Here is an 18,901-nt window from a genome sequence, read left to right as displayed (position 1 = left end):
CCTTGCACAGCTCTTCTTCCTACTCGTCGACCCGCCAAACGCCCTCGACGACGCACGCGACGACAAATGTGCACCTATGGCACCGCAGTATTCGGTCAGACACCTCTTGCGCCTTGACGACTCTGCGCTTGTCCGACACATAGCAGATAACCGGGATGCTCGAGACATATTCGATGTCACAAACATCGGCGACTGGGACGACGTATCTGAGGCCCAGCAGACGAAACTCCTTGAGAGGTTAATGTACCGCCGCTCGCCCCAGATCATGTCGCTCGTCGCTAAAGCGCGTGTAGGTCCCTCGGCCCGCGGGCCAAAGCCGCGCCGCAGCCCCTCGATTTCGGCCAGCTTTTCGCAAAGCTCAATGGCGTACGCTCAGAAGGAGAAACGTCGCAAGAACACGTTTCCTCGTCACCACGCCTTGCAAGGTCACCATCGCTGTCGCCCCAGCCTGGCGTGGGTAAGGAGCACCAGATCCGGTGTTACTACGAACTTATTGACGATGGCGGCCGGCCGCCTTGTTCGTTGGAGACCCTGGACAAGATCTACGAGAGCCCTGCAGACTATGTGGAGATGCTGAGACCGTGGCTGGGAAATCTGACTTTCCCTCTGAATCCGGATGATTTGGGCGTCTTTTCGCGTCCGCTTGAGCGCTGGAGGGAGTTTCGGAGATGGCAGGGCAATAACCGCGGAGTGGACATGACGGGTGACGAAAACTTGGCGGCTTTTCGGGACGAGAAACGGCGCTACTTCGAATCTACTGGGCTTGGTAAGATGACGACCGCGCCGTACTTCGACGAGACTATCTACCAGATGTGGCAGCAGGAACAACTCCGCCGCCAGCGGAAGCAGGATAGCTTTGGGGAGGTCTGCGGCGGGACCTTCGACGAATATGTTGAGGCTGCGCGTCGCCGCCTGGGTGGTCACAGTTTTACTGAGGCCTTTGATCTCCTCGAAGACCCGAAGCAGCAGAGCGAGCGAGTGACGTGGATCGAATACCTCGAGTTCGAGTACTGGTGCCTCGACAGGTGCACCACATCTGAGACCCAACGTCATTATGAGGTTAATCCCAAGCCGCTGAGCGACCCACACCGACGTGGCTCGCAAAGTGTATCACGCAATAAGCTCACCAACCAAGTCATGCGAAAAACAGCAGCGCATCGAGACGCAAAGGCAGACGAATCTCGCCAGCTTCTCCGGACGCAATGGGCTCTAAGTCAGATGCCTACGGAAGAGCTGGACGCGCCTCCAGCTAATCCAGTTAAGAGGTCTAGGAAGCGAGGACGCCAGGTCGATGACGAGGCTGTGGAGGAACCCACAGAGCAGCCCATGATGAAGAAGCAAAAGAAGCAGCAGCAACAGCAACAGTGCAAGGAGAGCGGTACACGACGGAAGGCAACACTGCAGAAAACAACATCGCGGGACGCAAAGACGAACACAAGGTCACAGAATCCCAGCAGCCTTCGACGCAGCGCTCGCATTAGGAAATTGCAAGCGGCCGCGTCAAAGTCTTTGGAAACTTCGAACGGGTGCGGAAGATGAATAGACAGTATAATAGAAGTCGCTTGTCAGTACAACGTACATGCTACGGAAACTTGTCCTTCTCCATTCGCTTGGGGGTTAGTCAATTGATAGAACGACCCTTAATATCGGTTGAGGCTATGACCTGCCAGCCCCCCCAAAAATAACATTCTATTTGATGGGCAGTCATCTGCCCCATATGGAAAGATATACAAGGGCAGAGCCAGCCCCATTTTCAGCTTCTACAGACATTCTGCCTGCTCCCACTGAAGTTACTACCACATTTGACTAGTGAAACTAGCGCACACGGGTTTACCGCGAATCGAGGTAATTAGAGTCAAGGACTCCAGCGAATGTTCAAGATCCAGGAGAAAAAATGGGGGATGGAGGAGGGGGGAGGCATCGAGAGCGGGCATTTAATGTAAGAGGTGTAACCGCTACGATGGTGACTGGAGTCCCGTGATATGATGCGGTCCACGGGCACCTTTCGGCGTGAGCCGAGGACTTCAAATAAACATTTTTACGATGGGTCGTACTTTTAGGGCTTAACAAAGTCTGTTGCTCGGGCGGCCAGGCAAGAGAAGAGTGATGGGTGGAACGCAGATGGGTGCAGGCTAAGGGTAAATCTAAATGAGATCATCTCCAGGTAAGAATGTAGATTGGTTCATCTGACGACAACTAAATGCGGCTGACTATACGTACACCCAGAGAGTAGGGATACTCTTCCAAATCATCCCTAGCTACGTAAGAAAGCGGGCACCCATCTCGGTCAGAGACATCTCCCGAGCACTCGCGGTCGCTTAGGCGACGTGAGAGCCCCTTGTCTTTTCAGGCAATTGCATTGAGTTGGGAGTCTGGCTGGTAGAGTGGCTGCGGTTAATTTGCGAGTCACATGTGCATCGTGTTCTCTCCCACACATGACCATTGAGGCCGCCCGCCTGATTTTTCAGTGCCTGATTCTCCGCAGCTACTCGCGAATACACTTCGGAGCACTTTTGAAGGGCAACGGTGAGGCCGTCATACGCCGTAGTCCAGCTGCGTGTGTTCACTTGGAGTCGCTCGCAGTGTCCTACAGCTTGTAGACGGTGCTGTTCGGTTGCGTGCAGCATCTCCTTTATAATGTTGTGGGATTGGATTTCGGTCGGAAGCAGCAAATCGATGGCTGACGACTGGTCACTGTAAGGCGGTAACAGCCACGTGGTGGTGCTGGCTTAGGCAACTTGCGACGACCATGTTGAGGCTATGACGTGCGACAGGCGGTGCTTCGGGAAGTCTGTGAGCCGTGTCCGAAGTAGAGAGCTGCAGGGGCTCCTCGACTGGAACAGGCAATGGCGCTTCGGCGGGACGGCTTACCGTGGGAGCTCGAGTTCGAAAGGGCTGAGGGATCTGCGCTTCAGCGGAACGTTTGGGACGCAAGGGGAGAAAGGTCTGGAACATAGATCAGCCCATTGTGTATAGCGTCGGAAGGAGTAGCATCTGCCATAGCATTCTGGGGATGATGCATCGCGTTTTAGTGTCGTATAGAATGCCAATTCGAGCTTTTGGAAGGATGGGGTAGGCTTGGCAGACCAGGCCCTGCACAGTTCCAGCGTTGCGGGCCCTCGAAAGTCGTCTTCTCGGAAATAGGAAACCTGCAACCGTCATTTCAGCGCTCAACCTGCACAAGAGCTTCTTCTTCCCACCCTAATGGCGGATGATTGGCATCAGCTTCATATCATTAAAGAATCGTAGGTCCCGACCGGGTTGTAACTGTACCCACGACGTCGAGTCCCGCTGACCCGTATGTTCCTGACGAGTTCGCATGAAGGGACAGCTTCTAAGCTAATCGTCGAGGGGAAGGTTTGATCGCCTTGGTTGTACAGATGCGGTCGTAGCTGAAAGGCCCAGGGGATGGAAGCTAAGTTGTGCGAAATAGAGGCCGGTTTGGCGGCTTAGCTCTGTCCCATTGATCCGTAGTAGTGTCTGCAGAATTCCCTTATCTTGCCGTCCATGGCAGGGAGTAAGTGGCGTGGTGAAATGAGCATCGGATGAGACTCACGACGTACGACTGCCGGGCACATCGCCTGCCGAAAGCGGCTGGTGCCATATATGCTTGTCGATAGGCCATGAACGGCCGCCGGTGTAGATGTGCTATGTGGTATGATGGGAACCTCATGTAAAGGATCTCACCGTGCAGCAAAGACTGGAATGGTGCGGGTTCAGCTTCCTCTGCCGAACAGCGACGAGAGGGAGGAGGATAGTGGACTGATGAAGATGTCTTTCGGTCTGTTTCGGGATGGCATCCGGTTGCCATGGGGTGCGATTCCGCATCATCGTTGACTTCTGTGAGCGTGAGGTGCCCTCGAGGATAGATGCAGCCAGAACCCGTGCGCTGGGTGCTGGGTAAGTGTGGTCCATTTTATGCAGCCAAGAGATGCCTTTGGATCCTCATGCCAACTTCTTCCACCAACTCAGCTGCGGTGATTCGATTGCGCGGTTTCACCTCGAGCATTCTCTTAACTAATGCCTCCGACTCCGGAACCGTCACAGCTCGCAATCCACCAATCCACTCGAACATCTTTGCTCGGATAGCTGGCTCCCTCGGCACTTTGGAAATGTCCCAGCCAGGTTGGACAGGCAGAGGGATGAGCCTCAGTACGAACATCATGGTTACGCCAAACGCCCAAATATCGCCGGGCAGGCCGCGTTCATTTGCTGTCGCATATTCGGGCGCAATATATCGTGGAGTGCCACCGCTGTGAGCCCGCTCATGTCCAAAGGCACCACAGCCGAAGTCGCAAAGCACAGCCCTGCTATCACCGGGAGTAAGGAGGACATTCTCGGCTTTGATGTCACAGTGGGTAATTCCCTGTTTGTGGATGAAAACCAACGCCTGACTGATATGGTGCCAGATGAGATTCTGCGTTGCAGGTTGGATCGTCGACATCTTGCACGCATCAATTCGCTTCCCCAAATCTGGTCCAATAAACTCAAGCTCCAGTATCAGTTTCATCGCATCATAGCGGATCAAATTCGCAATGTGAGGACTGAGCCACGGACGGCGAAGATGGTCGAGTATCCTGTATTCACGTTCCCATGTCGAAACTGAAGACTCGAGTTCCGGTTTCCGACATTTCTTTACCGCAACGACTTGCCCACCCCGTTCTTTTCTGTATACATGAGTGGTGGGCGTTGCTGCAGCAACCCGGAGAGCGTCGTGTTTGGGCCTGGCCAGACTCGGAGGACTGATCTGCGTCGGTGCCAACATAGGTGCTATCTGGTCTTCGCCCGACTGTCTGCTTGTCCGGCGCTTGGCTGGTTGGGGACGAGCAGCGGATTTCTTGGATGGCGCAGTTGGTAACGTCACAACTGAATGGGTTTGGTCACCGCCACATGGAATGTAGACGTTAAATAGGACGCCCAGTGCGAGCTGCAACTGCCATGTGGTCCCGGGGTGGATGCGTTCGTAAGACCCGGAACGGACTGTTTTGCGCTCCATCGGTTCTGTCGTAAGGCTGGAGAGCTTGAAGGTAGTCGTGGCAGATACATTATGGATTTCGACGTCCTCGGTGTCGGGGTCTGGGATGATCGTTGCATGCGTAGAGTTGATGTATCCGATGTCCTTGCCAGTCGTGTCGGCATGCAAAATAACATGGCAGTATTTGCCTGCACCGAGGAGAAATTTCGCAGTCCTCATATCCTGGTGGAGCGCAACGATAGGCGCGTCGCACAGGCGTTTCTCCTTTCGTAGATGATGCTGGGCGGTCTGCATAGCACGCTTCGAGACAGGAACAAGGATGAGGCGAGCCGAAGCTTTATCCATCGTGATAGATGAGATTGTGTCAATGGCAAAGCAAAGGATGGTAGAGAGGACGCGCAGCGGTCAATAACGTTGGCGGGGTACGCCTCACCGAAACAGGCTAGCCGCTCCACGCGGTTCGTCTTGGCGCGCTTAGCTCTCGAGGCCGCGCCTGCAACTCCACACCCTCGCACTGCACGCAACACCTCGCCTATCATGGACGGCACCAGCTCCCTCGACCGCTTGCCTCCCAGTCCGTCCTTCTCTCCCCTATCGTCGCCTGCCGCACTTGATCCGAGCGAGAATCTGAAGACGTCTGCCGGCACGCAACCGGTCACAAGCTTCGCACACACCTGGCCGCTCGCTGAGACGTACGTCGACCAGTGGGATAAGCGATACAACCGAAGGTCCGTGCCGTTGATGGCGCGGGAGGATCTTGAAGAGCTCATCGTGGCGGCGTATCGGGAGGCGGGCGCGCGGGGCGTGAAGGAAGTGGAAGCCGAAGTTGCGCGCCGGCTCCAGCAGCAGACGGCGGAGCTCGAGCAGCGCATGGAGGATAGAAAACTGGACTTCGTTCTCGCATTGGTTGAATCGAAGATCCCCTTCAACGTCATCACGCCCATCCGCACCACGACCGTCCTTGGCCACGCGCAGTTCGTCACCGACACACTGTCCTTCCTCCAAGCCCATGCTGCACAGGCTCTAGCAGATGCCAAGCGGATGCAAGCGCAAGCAAAACCAAAGTCCGCACGGCATTCCCGGCCACGAAAGAAGGCCGACCCAGGCGATATAACCAGCGTGCGCCGGAGCGGGCGCATCGCGAAGCGGAATAACCCATGACGCCATAACAACTTCCCCCGGCGCATTGAAGGGTTAGCTCAACCGTCCTGGACACAATTACGGTACTGCATAGTGTATGGAATCTGAGGAGAGTGGGCAGGGAGTAGGAAGCATATCTGAACAGCAGCCGGGAGGGGTTGGATTGAGGAGATACACTATCGAGAAAGTAAGGCAGTCAAGTGAGTCGTGTTCTTTGCACGGGATTGACATGCGCACTGGCAGTTGCGAACATCTACTTAGCCAGCTGCTGGGATTGCCTCATCTTTCCATAGTCCAGGCGGCTGCGCGCATGAGTTGTCCAAGGACACCTTGCTCATGCTTAAGGTCGACGGCGAGAGGGTCATGTCTTCTGCCATAATTTGGGAATGTGTTCCTGTTGGCAGACAACAAGATAACTGGCCACTCGTGCTTGTTATTGGACTTGAGCAACATCAGGGTTAGGCGCACTGGAGAGATCGAAGGCATTACACGAGAGTCTAGGAGAGGGTTGCAGCGGCAGTGCTTTTCTCGTGCGTGAGTTCGGCGTTCGTTGAGGTTGACGTTATTGAGGTCATGTATATGCAGAGCCATGATGTACTTTAGGATGTTGTTCTCCATGTTCATCTTGCACATCACAGGGTATACATAGGGATGTGACACCATGATGGGCGTAACCCATGCTCTTCGACACGCTCATGCCGATAGACATGAAGCCATTCTAGTACGCATTCGAGATAACGCCTAGAGAAGTCCGTGATGCCGTCCAATACCGCCATTCTCTACCGGCCCGCTTTCATCTCACCACGTCGAAGAGTTTGGGGCACATATCCGACTCCAAAATACCATCGAACAGCATCGGTCTTGCTCTTCGAAAACTGGAAAGGACGAAGACATGCTCTAATATAGACATTGGATCAGCCATTCAAGCCTTTGTATATAGTGAGCCAGCATCCGCATTTCGCATGCGAGACAGTGTTATCGATTCATACTTCGAATATCGCAAAAAGTATTACTGGACGCAACATTTGCTGATAGCGATCTAGGCCTCTTTGCCTGAAACACCATTACTGAAGTTCCTATTGACTCTCTGGAGACGTGGAACCCGCCTCCGCTCCTACCATACCCATAGGACTTATCATTTTGCTCTGGAAAATGCAGAAGGCAGTGTCCCAGGTATATGAGTACCGTGGCTGAAAAGCTGATGTGTCCTCTAGACAGGCATTAAAGAAAACCTCTTCTAGCAGCTAATCCCACGAATGCTAGCCTCTCCACCACTACCGGCATCTATTTTTCGCCTCCTCTATGGGGGGCTTTCTCACCTAAAAGGCCGGCGAGGCCAACCTGGTACAAATCCTTGCTCTCTACATTAACCTACTTCCTGGTCCTATGATTTACGCAGCGTACGTCGCATCCCAGCTTTTAATTAACGCACCCAGTTCAGGCCACAACGGCCACTCGCAAGGTAGAGGATTTTCCCTCAACATCTATTTCCCCCCTTTCTTGTCCTCTTCCAAAACCATATCACAAAGAAACAAATGGGGTCATCAGAGAAGGACTGTATCTGTGGCCAGAGAGCTGGTATTCAAATGTGCGATAGGACTGGGTCGGGTCTCAGCATTTAGATCAGCTACGGACTGCTGAAGCCCACTTCGCCGGTTTGTGGCTTGTGGAAACTTTCAGAAATGCTTTGATCAGGGAGCAACACTTAAGCCTGGGGACGCTTCACTATCGCCCATGTAAGTCGTCGATGCGGCTCATGCTCTAGAACGATGTGAAGTACAGGAAAGCGGCAGTTGCGTAGGATATCACTTTTGATTGAGTGTCTGGTAAAATTGCTGGTTGAGGTTGGGGCAGCAGTTATTGCTAAGCTAAATGCCGCTCCAGGACCAGCAGAGAACCGCCATTATTTCATTTACATTCATGGATTTAATTACATTCGTGAAGTTGATGATAATAAAAGTACAAAATTGCTTTAGTTTCTTCCAACTCTTCGCCCTAAGCTTGATGGAACCTATTGAGAGGCTCTTATAAATGTAAACGAGGATACAGCGGAAGCCACACAGGAAGGTCTAGAGTCAAATATTCTTCTTGTAATCTCAATTCCAGCCCAAGAGCCTATTGTGTATCGGCCCTAAGGAGGCCCATAAAGGAAGAAGCCATGTAACGTAGAAATTAATAGCATGTATCTTCAAGAACCACCCCCCAACGTCGAGCTTTTCCGTTCCGCTCGTACGTAGGAAGAGCAGCCATTGCGACTCGTGATTATCAAAAGGGCAGATGTGAGAACGGCAGGGTATTGCCAGCCCAAGGTCTTTATATCAAACGGAGCTCTGATTCAGAGCTTGGAATACTTGTTTCTATAACACACATCTCCTCCCTTGTGACGCTGTTATGAAGAATCTTACGCTGTCGTGATGAATCTTATTGCCAAGGTCGGGAGCACGAGGAGTGGGAGCAGGAGCGGGAGTAGGAGTGAGAGCAGGAGATGGATTAAGAGAACTCGATCGGTGAACAGTTGTTGTTGTGTGTGATGGTTTGACAATTAAGACTTCGGGGCTATCGCGTTCATACGGTGAAGCTATCAGCGCTGGACCTCATGTATGCGCATTCAGTTATCATCACCACCATCATCTTGTAGGAGCTTGGGTACAGTGACTTCTAAGTACAAGTGGACCTCCACTTTGAGGCTATCAGGCTGCAACCGTTGATATCCGTTACCAAATGCTACTCCAGAGCCCATAAAACAACCAGGGCCAATACAATGAAATGTTTTCATGCCGGAGACTCCGTTGATGCCGTCCCTTCCACCACAGAAGAATCTCACCACCCACCTACTTCTTGGCCAGCTTCCTTGGCGGTGAGTAGCTCTCATCAAGCGCGTCCCAACAAGGGAACTCGAGGGCTCTTGTGGCCGATATTCGCATGGCTGAATTAATCTCTGACCATTGATAGCGCAGCATGCGCAGTATAACGCCGCCCACACCGTCCTTGGAACTCCGGAGGAGCTGGACAGCCATCTGCTCCTGTTGCCGGAAGGCCGGTTGCAGGTATTCAGCACCCGCTCGCCAAGGGTTCTTGCTGTGCCTGAATGGGTGGTAGCGGTACAAGAGTTCGAAGGCTGACACACCAAGGGCCCACACATCCGCAGCTGTGCCATATTCGGATTTCTCAAACTCAGGAGCCAGGTATTCAATGGTGCCAAATCGACCGGGCGTTGCGGAGAGGGTGGCTGTGGGGGAAGATAGACGGGTGGCACTGCCGAGATCTAGGAGTACTGCATGGTTGGCGTACATGCTGATGTTCTGGGGCTTGACGTCGCGGTGGATGTAGCTTTGCGAATGGAGGAACTGGAGGCCGCGCAGCGCATCACACAGGAGAGACATCCTGAGCTTTATATCCACGGTTGCATCCCGGATGAGATCTAGAAGGGTGGCATCCGCAGCAGGAGTGAGAACAAGGCATACGTCATCGAAAACGATCTCCTGGTTCTACTCCTCAAGCCCGTTTGGGTAGATAGAACCTCGTAGTGCGACAATATGGGAGCATGCAGCTGCCTTTGCTGCCTCAGTGATGGCTGTCAGGGTCTGTACTTCATTCTTCACTGACGCAGCTGAGCGCTGGTTCCTCACGATCAGCTTGATCGCCACCACCTCATCCCGCGGACTTGTCGCCGAGTACACGGCCCCAGACGCTCCTTTTCCAAGCTCTTTCTGTAACGTCCATTCGCCTATGCTGCGGGTTGTTGGGGCGGGTGTAGGCGTCAAGGCAAGGCCTTTGCTCGAGTCTGGGTGCTGTAGCGAAACGAAGAGGTTGCGCGCCTCTAGGAACTGCTTCGACTGGGCGAAGGTCGTGTAGCGAAACAGGTACTCAAGCTCACCAATCCTAACCCTTGCTGTGTTTTCGTGCAAAGTGTAGGGCTCCATGTTTAGGGGCACGCCGTTAACTGCTAGACTTGTTGCGGCGGGAGGGTAGGCCCTGATAACGAGGTAGCCGGTCTTTGGGGATAAGGAAAAGCGCACATGCTTCCCACGTATGGCATGTTTAGCTGTGCCAGAGCCCGCTGTCAGTCGAAGCTGTGTTGCATCAGGCTCCGTGTCTCTGCCCTTTCCCGCGATCCATATTGGGAAGCGCTGTGGGTCACGAGTCGGCAGGTTGAAGTGGAAGGCGCCATTCTACAGTTGGTGGTCCTTGCGTTGCGCTGCCTCAGTATCCGTGTCCACCTCAGTGGGAAATTCGTCTGAATGGAGCAAATCGTCGGACCCACGCTCACGGTACCTTGCCACGGCGGGATCGAATACTCAGCTGCTCTCCACGCGCATGAAGGCGGCGAAGTAGGGCTGGGGCTGTTGCAGGCTGGCTTCAGCAACGGCGTCGAAAGCGTCTTTGGCTAGCACATTTGCAGGGACGAGTTCCGCGAAGGCGCAAGGGGCGGACGTGGGCGCATCGCGTGCGGGTGTCGCTAGAGCCGACATGGAAGCTTGCTATGGCATATACGTTGATTGAAGCCGGATGAGTTCCAAGGTTGTCGTGGTTTCAGGCGGCCGCTGTGGCTACTGCTGTGGCTGCTCCTGGCGTGGGGCACCGGTGGGGGTGAATGCACAGATGAGATAAGCGTGCTGAGCTAAGCAGCTACTTCGCATCCTGATCGACTCATCACCAGCGCACCATCGGCCATGCCCGACAAGTCGGCTGCGCCAGATGCGCAGCCTTTATTTGGAGTATGTTGGCTTGCTACTGTTTAATGCTCCAACTAACAAACCGTGCCAGGTCCTCGCCAACGTCGTGGAAACCCACGGCAAGCATCTCCTGCCTCGACCCAGCACGCCCGTCCATAGCGCCAACGCGCAGTTCGACGCCGTGTTCTACGAGGCCCTCTGCCACCGTCTGCGTTGGCTGCAGGAAGTCTTCCCCCTCCGCGAACGCATCTATGCCGCTCACGCCGCGAATTCCCGCCCGGGTCACACGCCTCCGACACTGCGCGCACAACACCAGAGTGCCGCGCATAATACCATCCGCGATTTCATCCAACACATGTCGCCGCCAACTCCAGGCACTCCGGTAGCCTCCCCCACACGCGTTATGAGTCCGCCGCGGACGCCGACACCGTGTTCGACCGTCCTTGCGACTCCGCCGGGTGTCGCTGCGCCGCTACGAGCATTGCCACGACGATCTGAGACACGACCGTCATACATTGCGAAAAAGCGGAAGCTGGAGAGCGAGGATCGAACCGTGGGTCCCGTGCCAAAGCAGCGGCATTCGCAACATATAGGGAAAGCTATAGAGGCTAAAGAAGCCTTAGGCTACCTATAAGAATATAGTATAACGTACCTCTTGCGAGAATAAAATCTCTAAAAATAAGCTTAAACTATTTAAAATATAATAACCTATAAAAAGTTACTAAATATTATACTTTTTATATTTCTAAAAGTCTTATAATAGTTTAATATACTTTATAAGTAAACTATCTATATAAGTAAACTATCTATAATTTCTTAGTAAGAAAAATTAATAAAAACTAACTTAGTTTTCTTAAATAACTAAGTAAAACCTTAATATTTTCTATAGTATTAGTAGCTTAGAGTTAGGTTTAGGTAGTAGTTTAATGTTATAGATATTAGATAAGTAAGATTAAGTAAGGCGCACTATATCTAAATTAAGTTTTTTCTAATACCTCTCTAGGCTAGCAAATAGCGCTATACTTTATTAGAGTTTTTTTCTAATATTCTACTACTAGCTACTACGCGTAGCTACTCTAGTAGAATATTAGAAAAAAATAGCTACGCTACTACTACTAGTAATTCTACTACTTAAATTACTAGTAGTAGTAGCGTAGCTATTTTTTTCTAATATTCTACTATTAGCTACTACGTATAGCTATTTTTTTTCTAATATTCTACTACTTACTACTACTAGTAGCGCGCGTAGCTATTTTTTCTAATATTCTACTACTTACTACTACTAGTAGTAGTAGCGTAGCTATTTTTCTCTAATATTCTACTACTACTATAACTATTACCTTATACCTAGTAACTACTATAGTAGTATATCTTTCTTCTTCTTATTTTTTCTTTATAGTAGCTTTTCTATACCTATTCTATATAAGCTTTACTTTCTAGTCTTATCTATACTACGCGTAAAAGTATTATCTTAGCGTTAGTATTATAGTAGTAAGTTGTTAAGATACTACTCTAAGAGCCTTACTAACCTAGTTACTTTTAGAAATATAATATAGACGCTTAAAAAAAGAAGGCTAAGTTAGCGTAGAGTAAGGTAAGCGTTTAAAGAAGGTAAGCGTAATAACGTAAAAAGAAGAGAAGAAAGATATTAGTATTAGTAGTGTATACGTAAGCTAAGAGTATAAATATTAGCTTCTAGACTACTTTTCTTAAAAAAAAAGACTACCTCTACTATAAGTCTTCTTACTAACTTCTAAGTAGATATACTTAAAACCTAACTAGAATTCTAAATAGTGCCTTCTAAGCCTAATGTTACTATACTATAGATAGTATAGAAAGTGTATAATAACTAAATATAGTATAGTAGATCTATTAAGATTAAGAGATAATATAGTAAAGAAGATAAGAATAAAATAGTAGTATAAAGTATTTAGTAGAAGTATATATCTAGAGCTACTATAAAAGCTAGCTATAGTATAAATAGTAAGAGTAAAGTAGAGACTAAAAAAGAGAATAACGTAAGTAGCGTTAATAAGGTATAAGACCTAGCGTCTAATAATTTTAATAGAGTAGATAATATTAATATTAATTAGCTTACTAATTATCTAGAGTAGACGTAGCTACTAGGTATATTTATAAGCTATTACTATTAGAAGCTACTAGAATAGTATCTCTAGAAGAGCTAATAGTAATATAAGTACTAATAGTATAGGTAGCTATAGTAGCCTATACGTTAATAAATATCTACTTCTAAGAGAGCTAGAAGAGCTAGAAGAGCTAGAAGAGCTAGAAGAGCTAAAAGAGCTAAAAGAGCTAGAAGAGCTAGAAGAGCTAGAAGAGCCTATATTACTCTCTACTAGATTTTTATTACTAGCTAGGTAGTCTCTAGCTAGGTAGTCTAATAGTATTTTAGATTATAACTAGCTATATAGCTAGTATAGTAACTAGATTAGCTCTATAAACGCTTCTACTACGCTACTAGAACCTAGAGGTATACTCTAGAGGCTATCTACTTCTTTAGTAAGCTATAACCTTAAGACTAGCCTTTCTATAACTACTTTAGACTTAGTTTTTATCTTTAGTAATACTTCTACCTATATCTATACCTACTTCTATATTAGTAGAGTACTTAGTACTAGGCTCTTCTCTTCTCTAAATTTACTTTACTATAGTATTAAAGATAATACTAATAGTAGCCTATTACTAGCTTAAGAAGCTACTATACAGGTAATTATCTACTACCTAGAGTATAATTATACTTATAAAAATAAAGAATAGAAGTGTTTTAAGTAACTAGAAGAGTTTACGCTCTAGTATATTACTAAGCTTCTTTATAGAAGTCTAGGCTAGGTACTAGTATTTACCTTATATAGATACGCGCTATTAAGCTTACTAAAACTAATAGAATTATATAATAGAAATACGTCTATCTATCTAAATTAGAAGGCTTTACTAACTAGAGTCTACCTAGACGCTATATAGAAGCCTCTACAGCCTTTATTACTTAGCTTTAATACCTCTAAGTATAAGTACTAAGACGCGTATAGACTCTTTAATATCTAAAGATAGTTTAACGTTAATAGTGTTATCTTCTTACCTTTCTATCTATACGTCTTTAGATATAATAAATATAATATAAAGATCTATTTCTACTTCTTCTTTATATAAATAGTCTAGGTAGATTAGTATATCTTTTTCTACTACGTAAACCTTATATACTATAAGAATATACTATTCTACGTAGCTAGAGAATAGAACTACTACGTCTTTTTCTCTAGTATACTATTAGTATATACTACCTCTAATAGATAGAAAGTTTAGACTTCTACCTAGTACCTTAATAACTATACTATAGCTCTCTAGATAGAATATATTCTTCTTTTTATATTAGACGTAGTCTACTCTTATAGTATAAGATACTATTATTTCTACTTATAGAAGAAAATACGTACTAAGATAAACGTAAAGAGTAAGATTATAGCTACTAATATAGAGTTAACTAGTAGCTAGATTAACGTCTAGATTCTAGTAGCTTTAGATCTACTTAGTAATCTATAGAACTATATAATTCTACTTATATATAATATATAAGATACCTATCTTTCTAGTAACACGTTTAACTAGTCTATAATTATTCTATCTAAGTATAATATAAAACTAGCTACCTTTAGTAAGTAGAAAATATTTACTATAGTTTAGAAGATATTTATAGCTATAATAAAGCGCTACTAGAATTAGAACTATATTCTACTCTTAGACTTCTAGCTTAACCTTAGTTTTAAGTAAGTAGAACTAAATAGCTATACTACTATTCTATATAAGATAGTGTATAACTATATCTAGATATTTTAGCTTTAAGACTCTATATTCTAGAATAGGTAGCCTACTATTAATATATCTATCTACTCTTAGGCTAGTATAAGAGTAGAAAGTATAGATATATCTACTAAGGCTAGAAATATTCTACGCGCTAAAGGTTTAGCGTAAGTAAAAGAGTATAATATTATTAAAGAGTAGTTTACGTTATAGCTTAAGAGATATCTACCTTTCTAGAATCTTTTATTTAAAGTCTCTATCTACTTTTAGAAGTAGCTTTAGCTATAGGCTACGCTTTAGCTAGTAGAGTAGTAGCTATCTAAGCTAAACTATAGATATATTCTATAGTACTAGTAGAATAATAAAATATGTATCTACTCTTCTATTTATTACTTAGATATAGCTTTCTTTAGTAATAGGTAAGAGCTTAGAATAAACTTTCTACTACTTCTAGCGTTACCTAGTAACCTATTAGAAATTATTAGCTATACGCTACTTCTAGAGCTAGAAGTAGCGCCTAACACGCTAGAGTACTAAGACTACTAGTACCTATCTACTAAATATATTAATAACTTCTAGCTTACTAAATATAACTAGTAGATACTAGAGGTAGAGATAGCTATATAGACTATAAACTCTATATCTAGTATAGGTAATATTACCTCTATAGTAGAGTAGAAGCTAAATACTATCTTTACTATAGTACTAGCGTAGATACTACGCTTCTCTCTAGGCTACTTTATACTAGAGTAAATACTATCTATCTAGTATAGCTACTACTAGATCTATAGCTAAGTTACTAACTAGTTTTCTATATAGGTTGTCTAGAATAAGCTATAGCTCTAGCGTTACTATAGGCTTAGTCTATAAAACTCTATTAAGAGATAGAGAATACTATAGATTTCTACTAAGTTTAAAGTATAGTTACTCTATATATCTATACTTAACGTATATAAATACTTATATCTAGATATAGGTTATAATAGCCTTTATAGAAGTATTAGAGCTTCTATAACTCTTATTAAAGCTAAGATATATAAGATAAGAGTATAGTAATTTATCTATTAGACTATTTATAATTATATAGTAGACTACTAGGTAGCTAACTCTAATATTAGATACCTTCTAATAATTCTAGCGTAGATATATATCTAGTTATATAACCTATCTATTATAGATATACTATAGTTACGTTAGACTTATCTAGTAGGTAATAGGCTAGCTAATACTTTTATCTACGTAGTAGAGCTATTTAATAAGGTAATTACTAGAATAGAAGTACTATTCTTTAATAGTATTACCTAGATACTAGTAGAAAGAGATAGCGTTACTCTACTAACTATAGAAGTCGCCTATACTAAGTAGAAAGAATTAATAAAGTACTACTCTAGCTAGGCGTCTAGACTATAGGTTAATTAAGTAGCACCTTTATTTAAACTAGATAGTAAATAACTAAATTAGGCCTAAAAGGTAACCTACGCTATAAAGATAGAAGAGATTAAATAGAGTATTAGAGAGTAAGCTCTACCTAGGCTAGTAGAGAAGATTATCTAATATTTTAGAAGAACACTACGCGTTATAGTAGAGTAATATATCTAAGCTATTCTATACTATAACTTTAATAAGGCTTTAATACTTATAAAAGTTTTACTAAATAACTTAGCTATAACGTAAGTAGACTATAGCGTCTAGTCTAAACTAGTATAAATAAAATAGATATTTTCTATCTTTAGCCTAGATAATATATAAATATTATATATCTATAAAAGCTCTCTAATAGGTATTAACGTAAGTAGAGTAAAGGCTAGTTAAATAGTATAGTAATAGTATATAATAATAGAAGTAAACCTAATATAGAATATTATTTAAATACTATCTACTAACCTAGTATACACTAGATTCTAGATTAGAGAGATACTAACTATTCTTAAGATACTATAAGAATACTATAACTTATATAGTTAATAGATAACTAGTAAGTAAAGATATATAAAGTAAGTAGAGATTATAGTATATAATAAAATAGTTAATAATAACTATAATAAAGTATCTAACTCTAACTAGTTTTCTAAGCTAGAGTAGTAATACCTAGAAGAGCTAGATAATACTTCTAGTAATAAGAAGAGAGTATATATATAAAACCTATTAGCTCTTTATAGAAAGGTATCTTTATAAAGTTTATTATATAGAGCTATATTCTATAAACGTAGAAAGAGCTAGGCGCTAAAACCTATTCTTTTACTTCTTTTACTAGCTATAACCTAAGAAGCTATCTCTACTATACTCTATACTTATAATAAAACTAAAGTAAAGACTACTCTACTTAGTATCTCTAGTAATCTACTTAGTATATAAGATTATACTCTACTCTTTAGTACTTTATTTCTAGACTTATATACTCTCTCTCTATAAATACTCTACTTCTATCTTAAAAATAGCTATCTTACTCTATTACTCTTATAAGTATATACTAGTAAGAAAGTCTATATAAAAGTAACTATATATATCTATACGCTAAAGAAGCTACTAGCACGCCTACTAAAAAACTTTAAGAACCTATACTACGTAATACTAGATGCTATTAAGTATATATATTAGATTCTTAATATATAGCTTAGTAGTAGGTTTAACGCGCTTTATAATTTACTATTTAAGAGTAGAATTATAATCTAAGAGTTCTATACCTAGTTAGCTAAGTAGTAGAATATCTTAAACTAGCTAGAGCTTATCTAAGCGCTTAATAACGCGATTTAGCGCTTACGTATTAAGTATCTTTATCTAGAGCTATTAGTATAACTATACGCAGATAATCTAATATAGGTAAATACTAATAAGCTACTAGTAAATCTATATAATTCTAAGGTATATAATAGTATATAGAGATATATAGTATAGAGAATATATACTTAAGTTTTAGGCTAAATAGTAAGTATAGAAGGCTTACTAAACCTACTACTCTTAGATATTCTCTTACTATCTATAAGCTAACTTTTACGTAGTATTATACTTATTAGATACTATAATCTACTAATATCTAATAAAGCTATTCTAGTACCTCTTTAGCTCTAGATAGTAAGAATTTAGTTTCTACTTTTATATATAGTTAATAGGTAAGCTACTAAGAAAGATAGAAACTAGAAAGAAGAGAGAGAAAAAAAATAAAGTATATTATTATATAGCGTTTCTAGAGTAATAAAATAAAAAAAGTTTTTTATAGAGTTTTTACTAGTATTCTAGTACTACCTATATAGCTCTCTACTAGATCTCTTTCTTAGAAATACTTTTACCTTTACTATTACTTTACTAGTTTTTAATCTAACGTTACTTTTACTTCTACTACTACTATACTACTCTACTATCTACGTTATATAGTTAGAGCGCTACTATTTATTTAGAAAATTTTTTTCTATCTACTACCTTCTATTCTCTTCTCTCTTCTTCTTACTTTATTCTTTTTTTTTTCTTCTACTACTCTTACTTCTCTTACTTCTACGTACTTTTATTACTCTAGTCTCTCTATATACTAGTTATATATACTTTAATACTACTATAATTTAGTCTATATAGTAAGTAAAACTCTAATTACCTTATCTAGAGCTCTATTTATTCTAACTTATTACGTAGGCCTACTTATAGATATATAGCCTAGCCTTTTTTATCTAGAAGGTTTATTTTCTATCTAAATATATACTCTAGGTAAGAGAAGTTTTTACTTATACCTATAGCTATATATATTAGAGTTATTTATATTAAGTTAATATAAATACTTTCTAGCCTATATAGAGTAAAACTAGAGAGTTAATATAAATTATAATAGTAGATTAATATAAATACTTTTTATTTATATAGAAATATTAATATTAAGTTAATATAAATTATAGTAAAAACTAAGTTAATATAAATACTTTAAAAATTAAGTTAATATAAATTATAGTAAAAATAATATTAGTATAGATTATAGTAGTAGGTTAATATAAGTAGATTAATATAAATATATACGTAAAAATATAGAGTTAATATAAATTATAGTAATAGGTTAATATAAATACTTTTTAGTCTATATCTAAAAACTAGAGGTTAATATAAATTATAGTAGTAGGTTAATATAAATACTTTTTAGCCTATATATAAATATTAATATTAAGCTAATATAAATTAAATATTAAGTTAATATAAATTATAGCTAAAATATAAGTTAATATAGATTATAGCTAAAATATAAGTTAATAGTTTAAATATTATCTTACTTAGTTTACGTTTAAACCTCTAATAAGAGTTAAATATAGGCGTAGGT

The 18,901-nt window shown here is 42.9% G+C and overlaps 6 protein-coding genes across 6 annotated transcripts; 2 read left to right on the top strand and 4 right to left on the bottom strand.

Moving 5' to 3' along the window:
• Positions 1–22: 22 nt before the first annotated feature.
• On the top strand, positions 23–1,690 carry BU26DRAFT_611132 (uncharacterized protein). Its single transcript, XM_033836047.1, has 2 exons — positions 23–243; positions 294–1,690. Exons 1-2 carry the CDS (start codon positions 77–79, stop codon positions 1,537–1,539), a joined length of 1,413 nt encoding a protein of 470 aa, XP_033675913.1. The 5' UTR covers positions 23–76; the 3' UTR covers positions 1,540–1,690.
• Positions 1,691–3,916: 2,226 nt separating this feature from the next.
• Positions 3,917–5,269, bottom strand: BU26DRAFT_511737 (kinase-like protein; the record flags this gene model as incomplete). The annotated part of the gene is made up of 1 exon (XM_033827328.1): positions 3,917–5,269. One exon carries the CDS (start codon positions 5,267–5,269, stop codon positions 3,917–3,919), a length of 1,353 nt encoding a protein of 450 aa, XP_033675912.1.
• A 218-nt stretch (positions 5,270–5,487) lies between these two features.
• On the bottom strand, positions 5,488–6,278 carry BU26DRAFT_184390 (uncharacterized protein; the record flags this gene model as incomplete). Its single annotated transcript, XM_033820429.1, has 1 exon — positions 5,488–6,278. A coding segment is annotated over exon 1 (675 nt), but the record flags the coding sequence as incomplete, so codon positions are not given.
• Positions 6,279–8,746: 2,468 nt separating this feature from the next.
• On the bottom strand, positions 8,747–9,591 carry BU26DRAFT_184387 (kinase-like protein). Its single transcript, XM_033820428.1, has one exon. It carries the CDS (start codon positions 9,496–9,498, stop codon positions 8,947–8,949), a length of 552 nt encoding a protein of 183 aa, XP_033675910.1. The 5' UTR covers positions 9,499–9,591; the 3' UTR covers positions 8,747–8,946.
• Positions 9,592–9,603: 12 nt separating this feature from the next.
• Positions 9,604–10,665, bottom strand: BU26DRAFT_611127 (uncharacterized protein; the record flags this gene model as incomplete). Its single annotated transcript, XM_033836046.1, has 2 exons — positions 10,429–10,665; positions 9,604–10,287 (listed from the first exon to the last, which is right to left on the bottom strand). Exons 1-2 carry the CDS (start codon positions 10,585–10,587, stop codon positions 9,604–9,606), a joined length of 843 nt encoding a protein of 280 aa, XP_033675909.1. The 5' UTR covers positions 10,588–10,665.
• Positions 10,666–10,777: 112 nt separating this feature from the next.
• Positions 10,778–11,500, top strand: BU26DRAFT_556394 (uncharacterized protein). Its single transcript, XM_033832380.1, has 2 exons — positions 10,778–10,833; positions 10,883–11,500. Exons 1-2 carry the CDS (start codon positions 10,789–10,791, stop codon positions 11,423–11,425), a joined length of 588 nt encoding a protein of 195 aa, XP_033675908.1. The 5' UTR covers positions 10,778–10,788; the 3' UTR covers positions 11,426–11,500.
• The last annotated feature ends 7,401 nt before the right edge of the window (positions 11,501–18,901 follow it).

This window comes from Trematosphaeria pertusa (genome assembly GCF_010094035.1).
Source record: "Trematosphaeria pertusa strain CBS 122368 unplaced genomic scaffold BU26scaffold_26, whole genome shotgun sequence".
Lineage (NCBI taxonomy): Eukaryota > Fungi > Ascomycota > Dothideomycetes > Pleosporales > Trematosphaeriaceae > Trematosphaeria > Trematosphaeria pertusa.
This window is presented reverse-complemented; position numbering and strand designations above follow the sequence as displayed.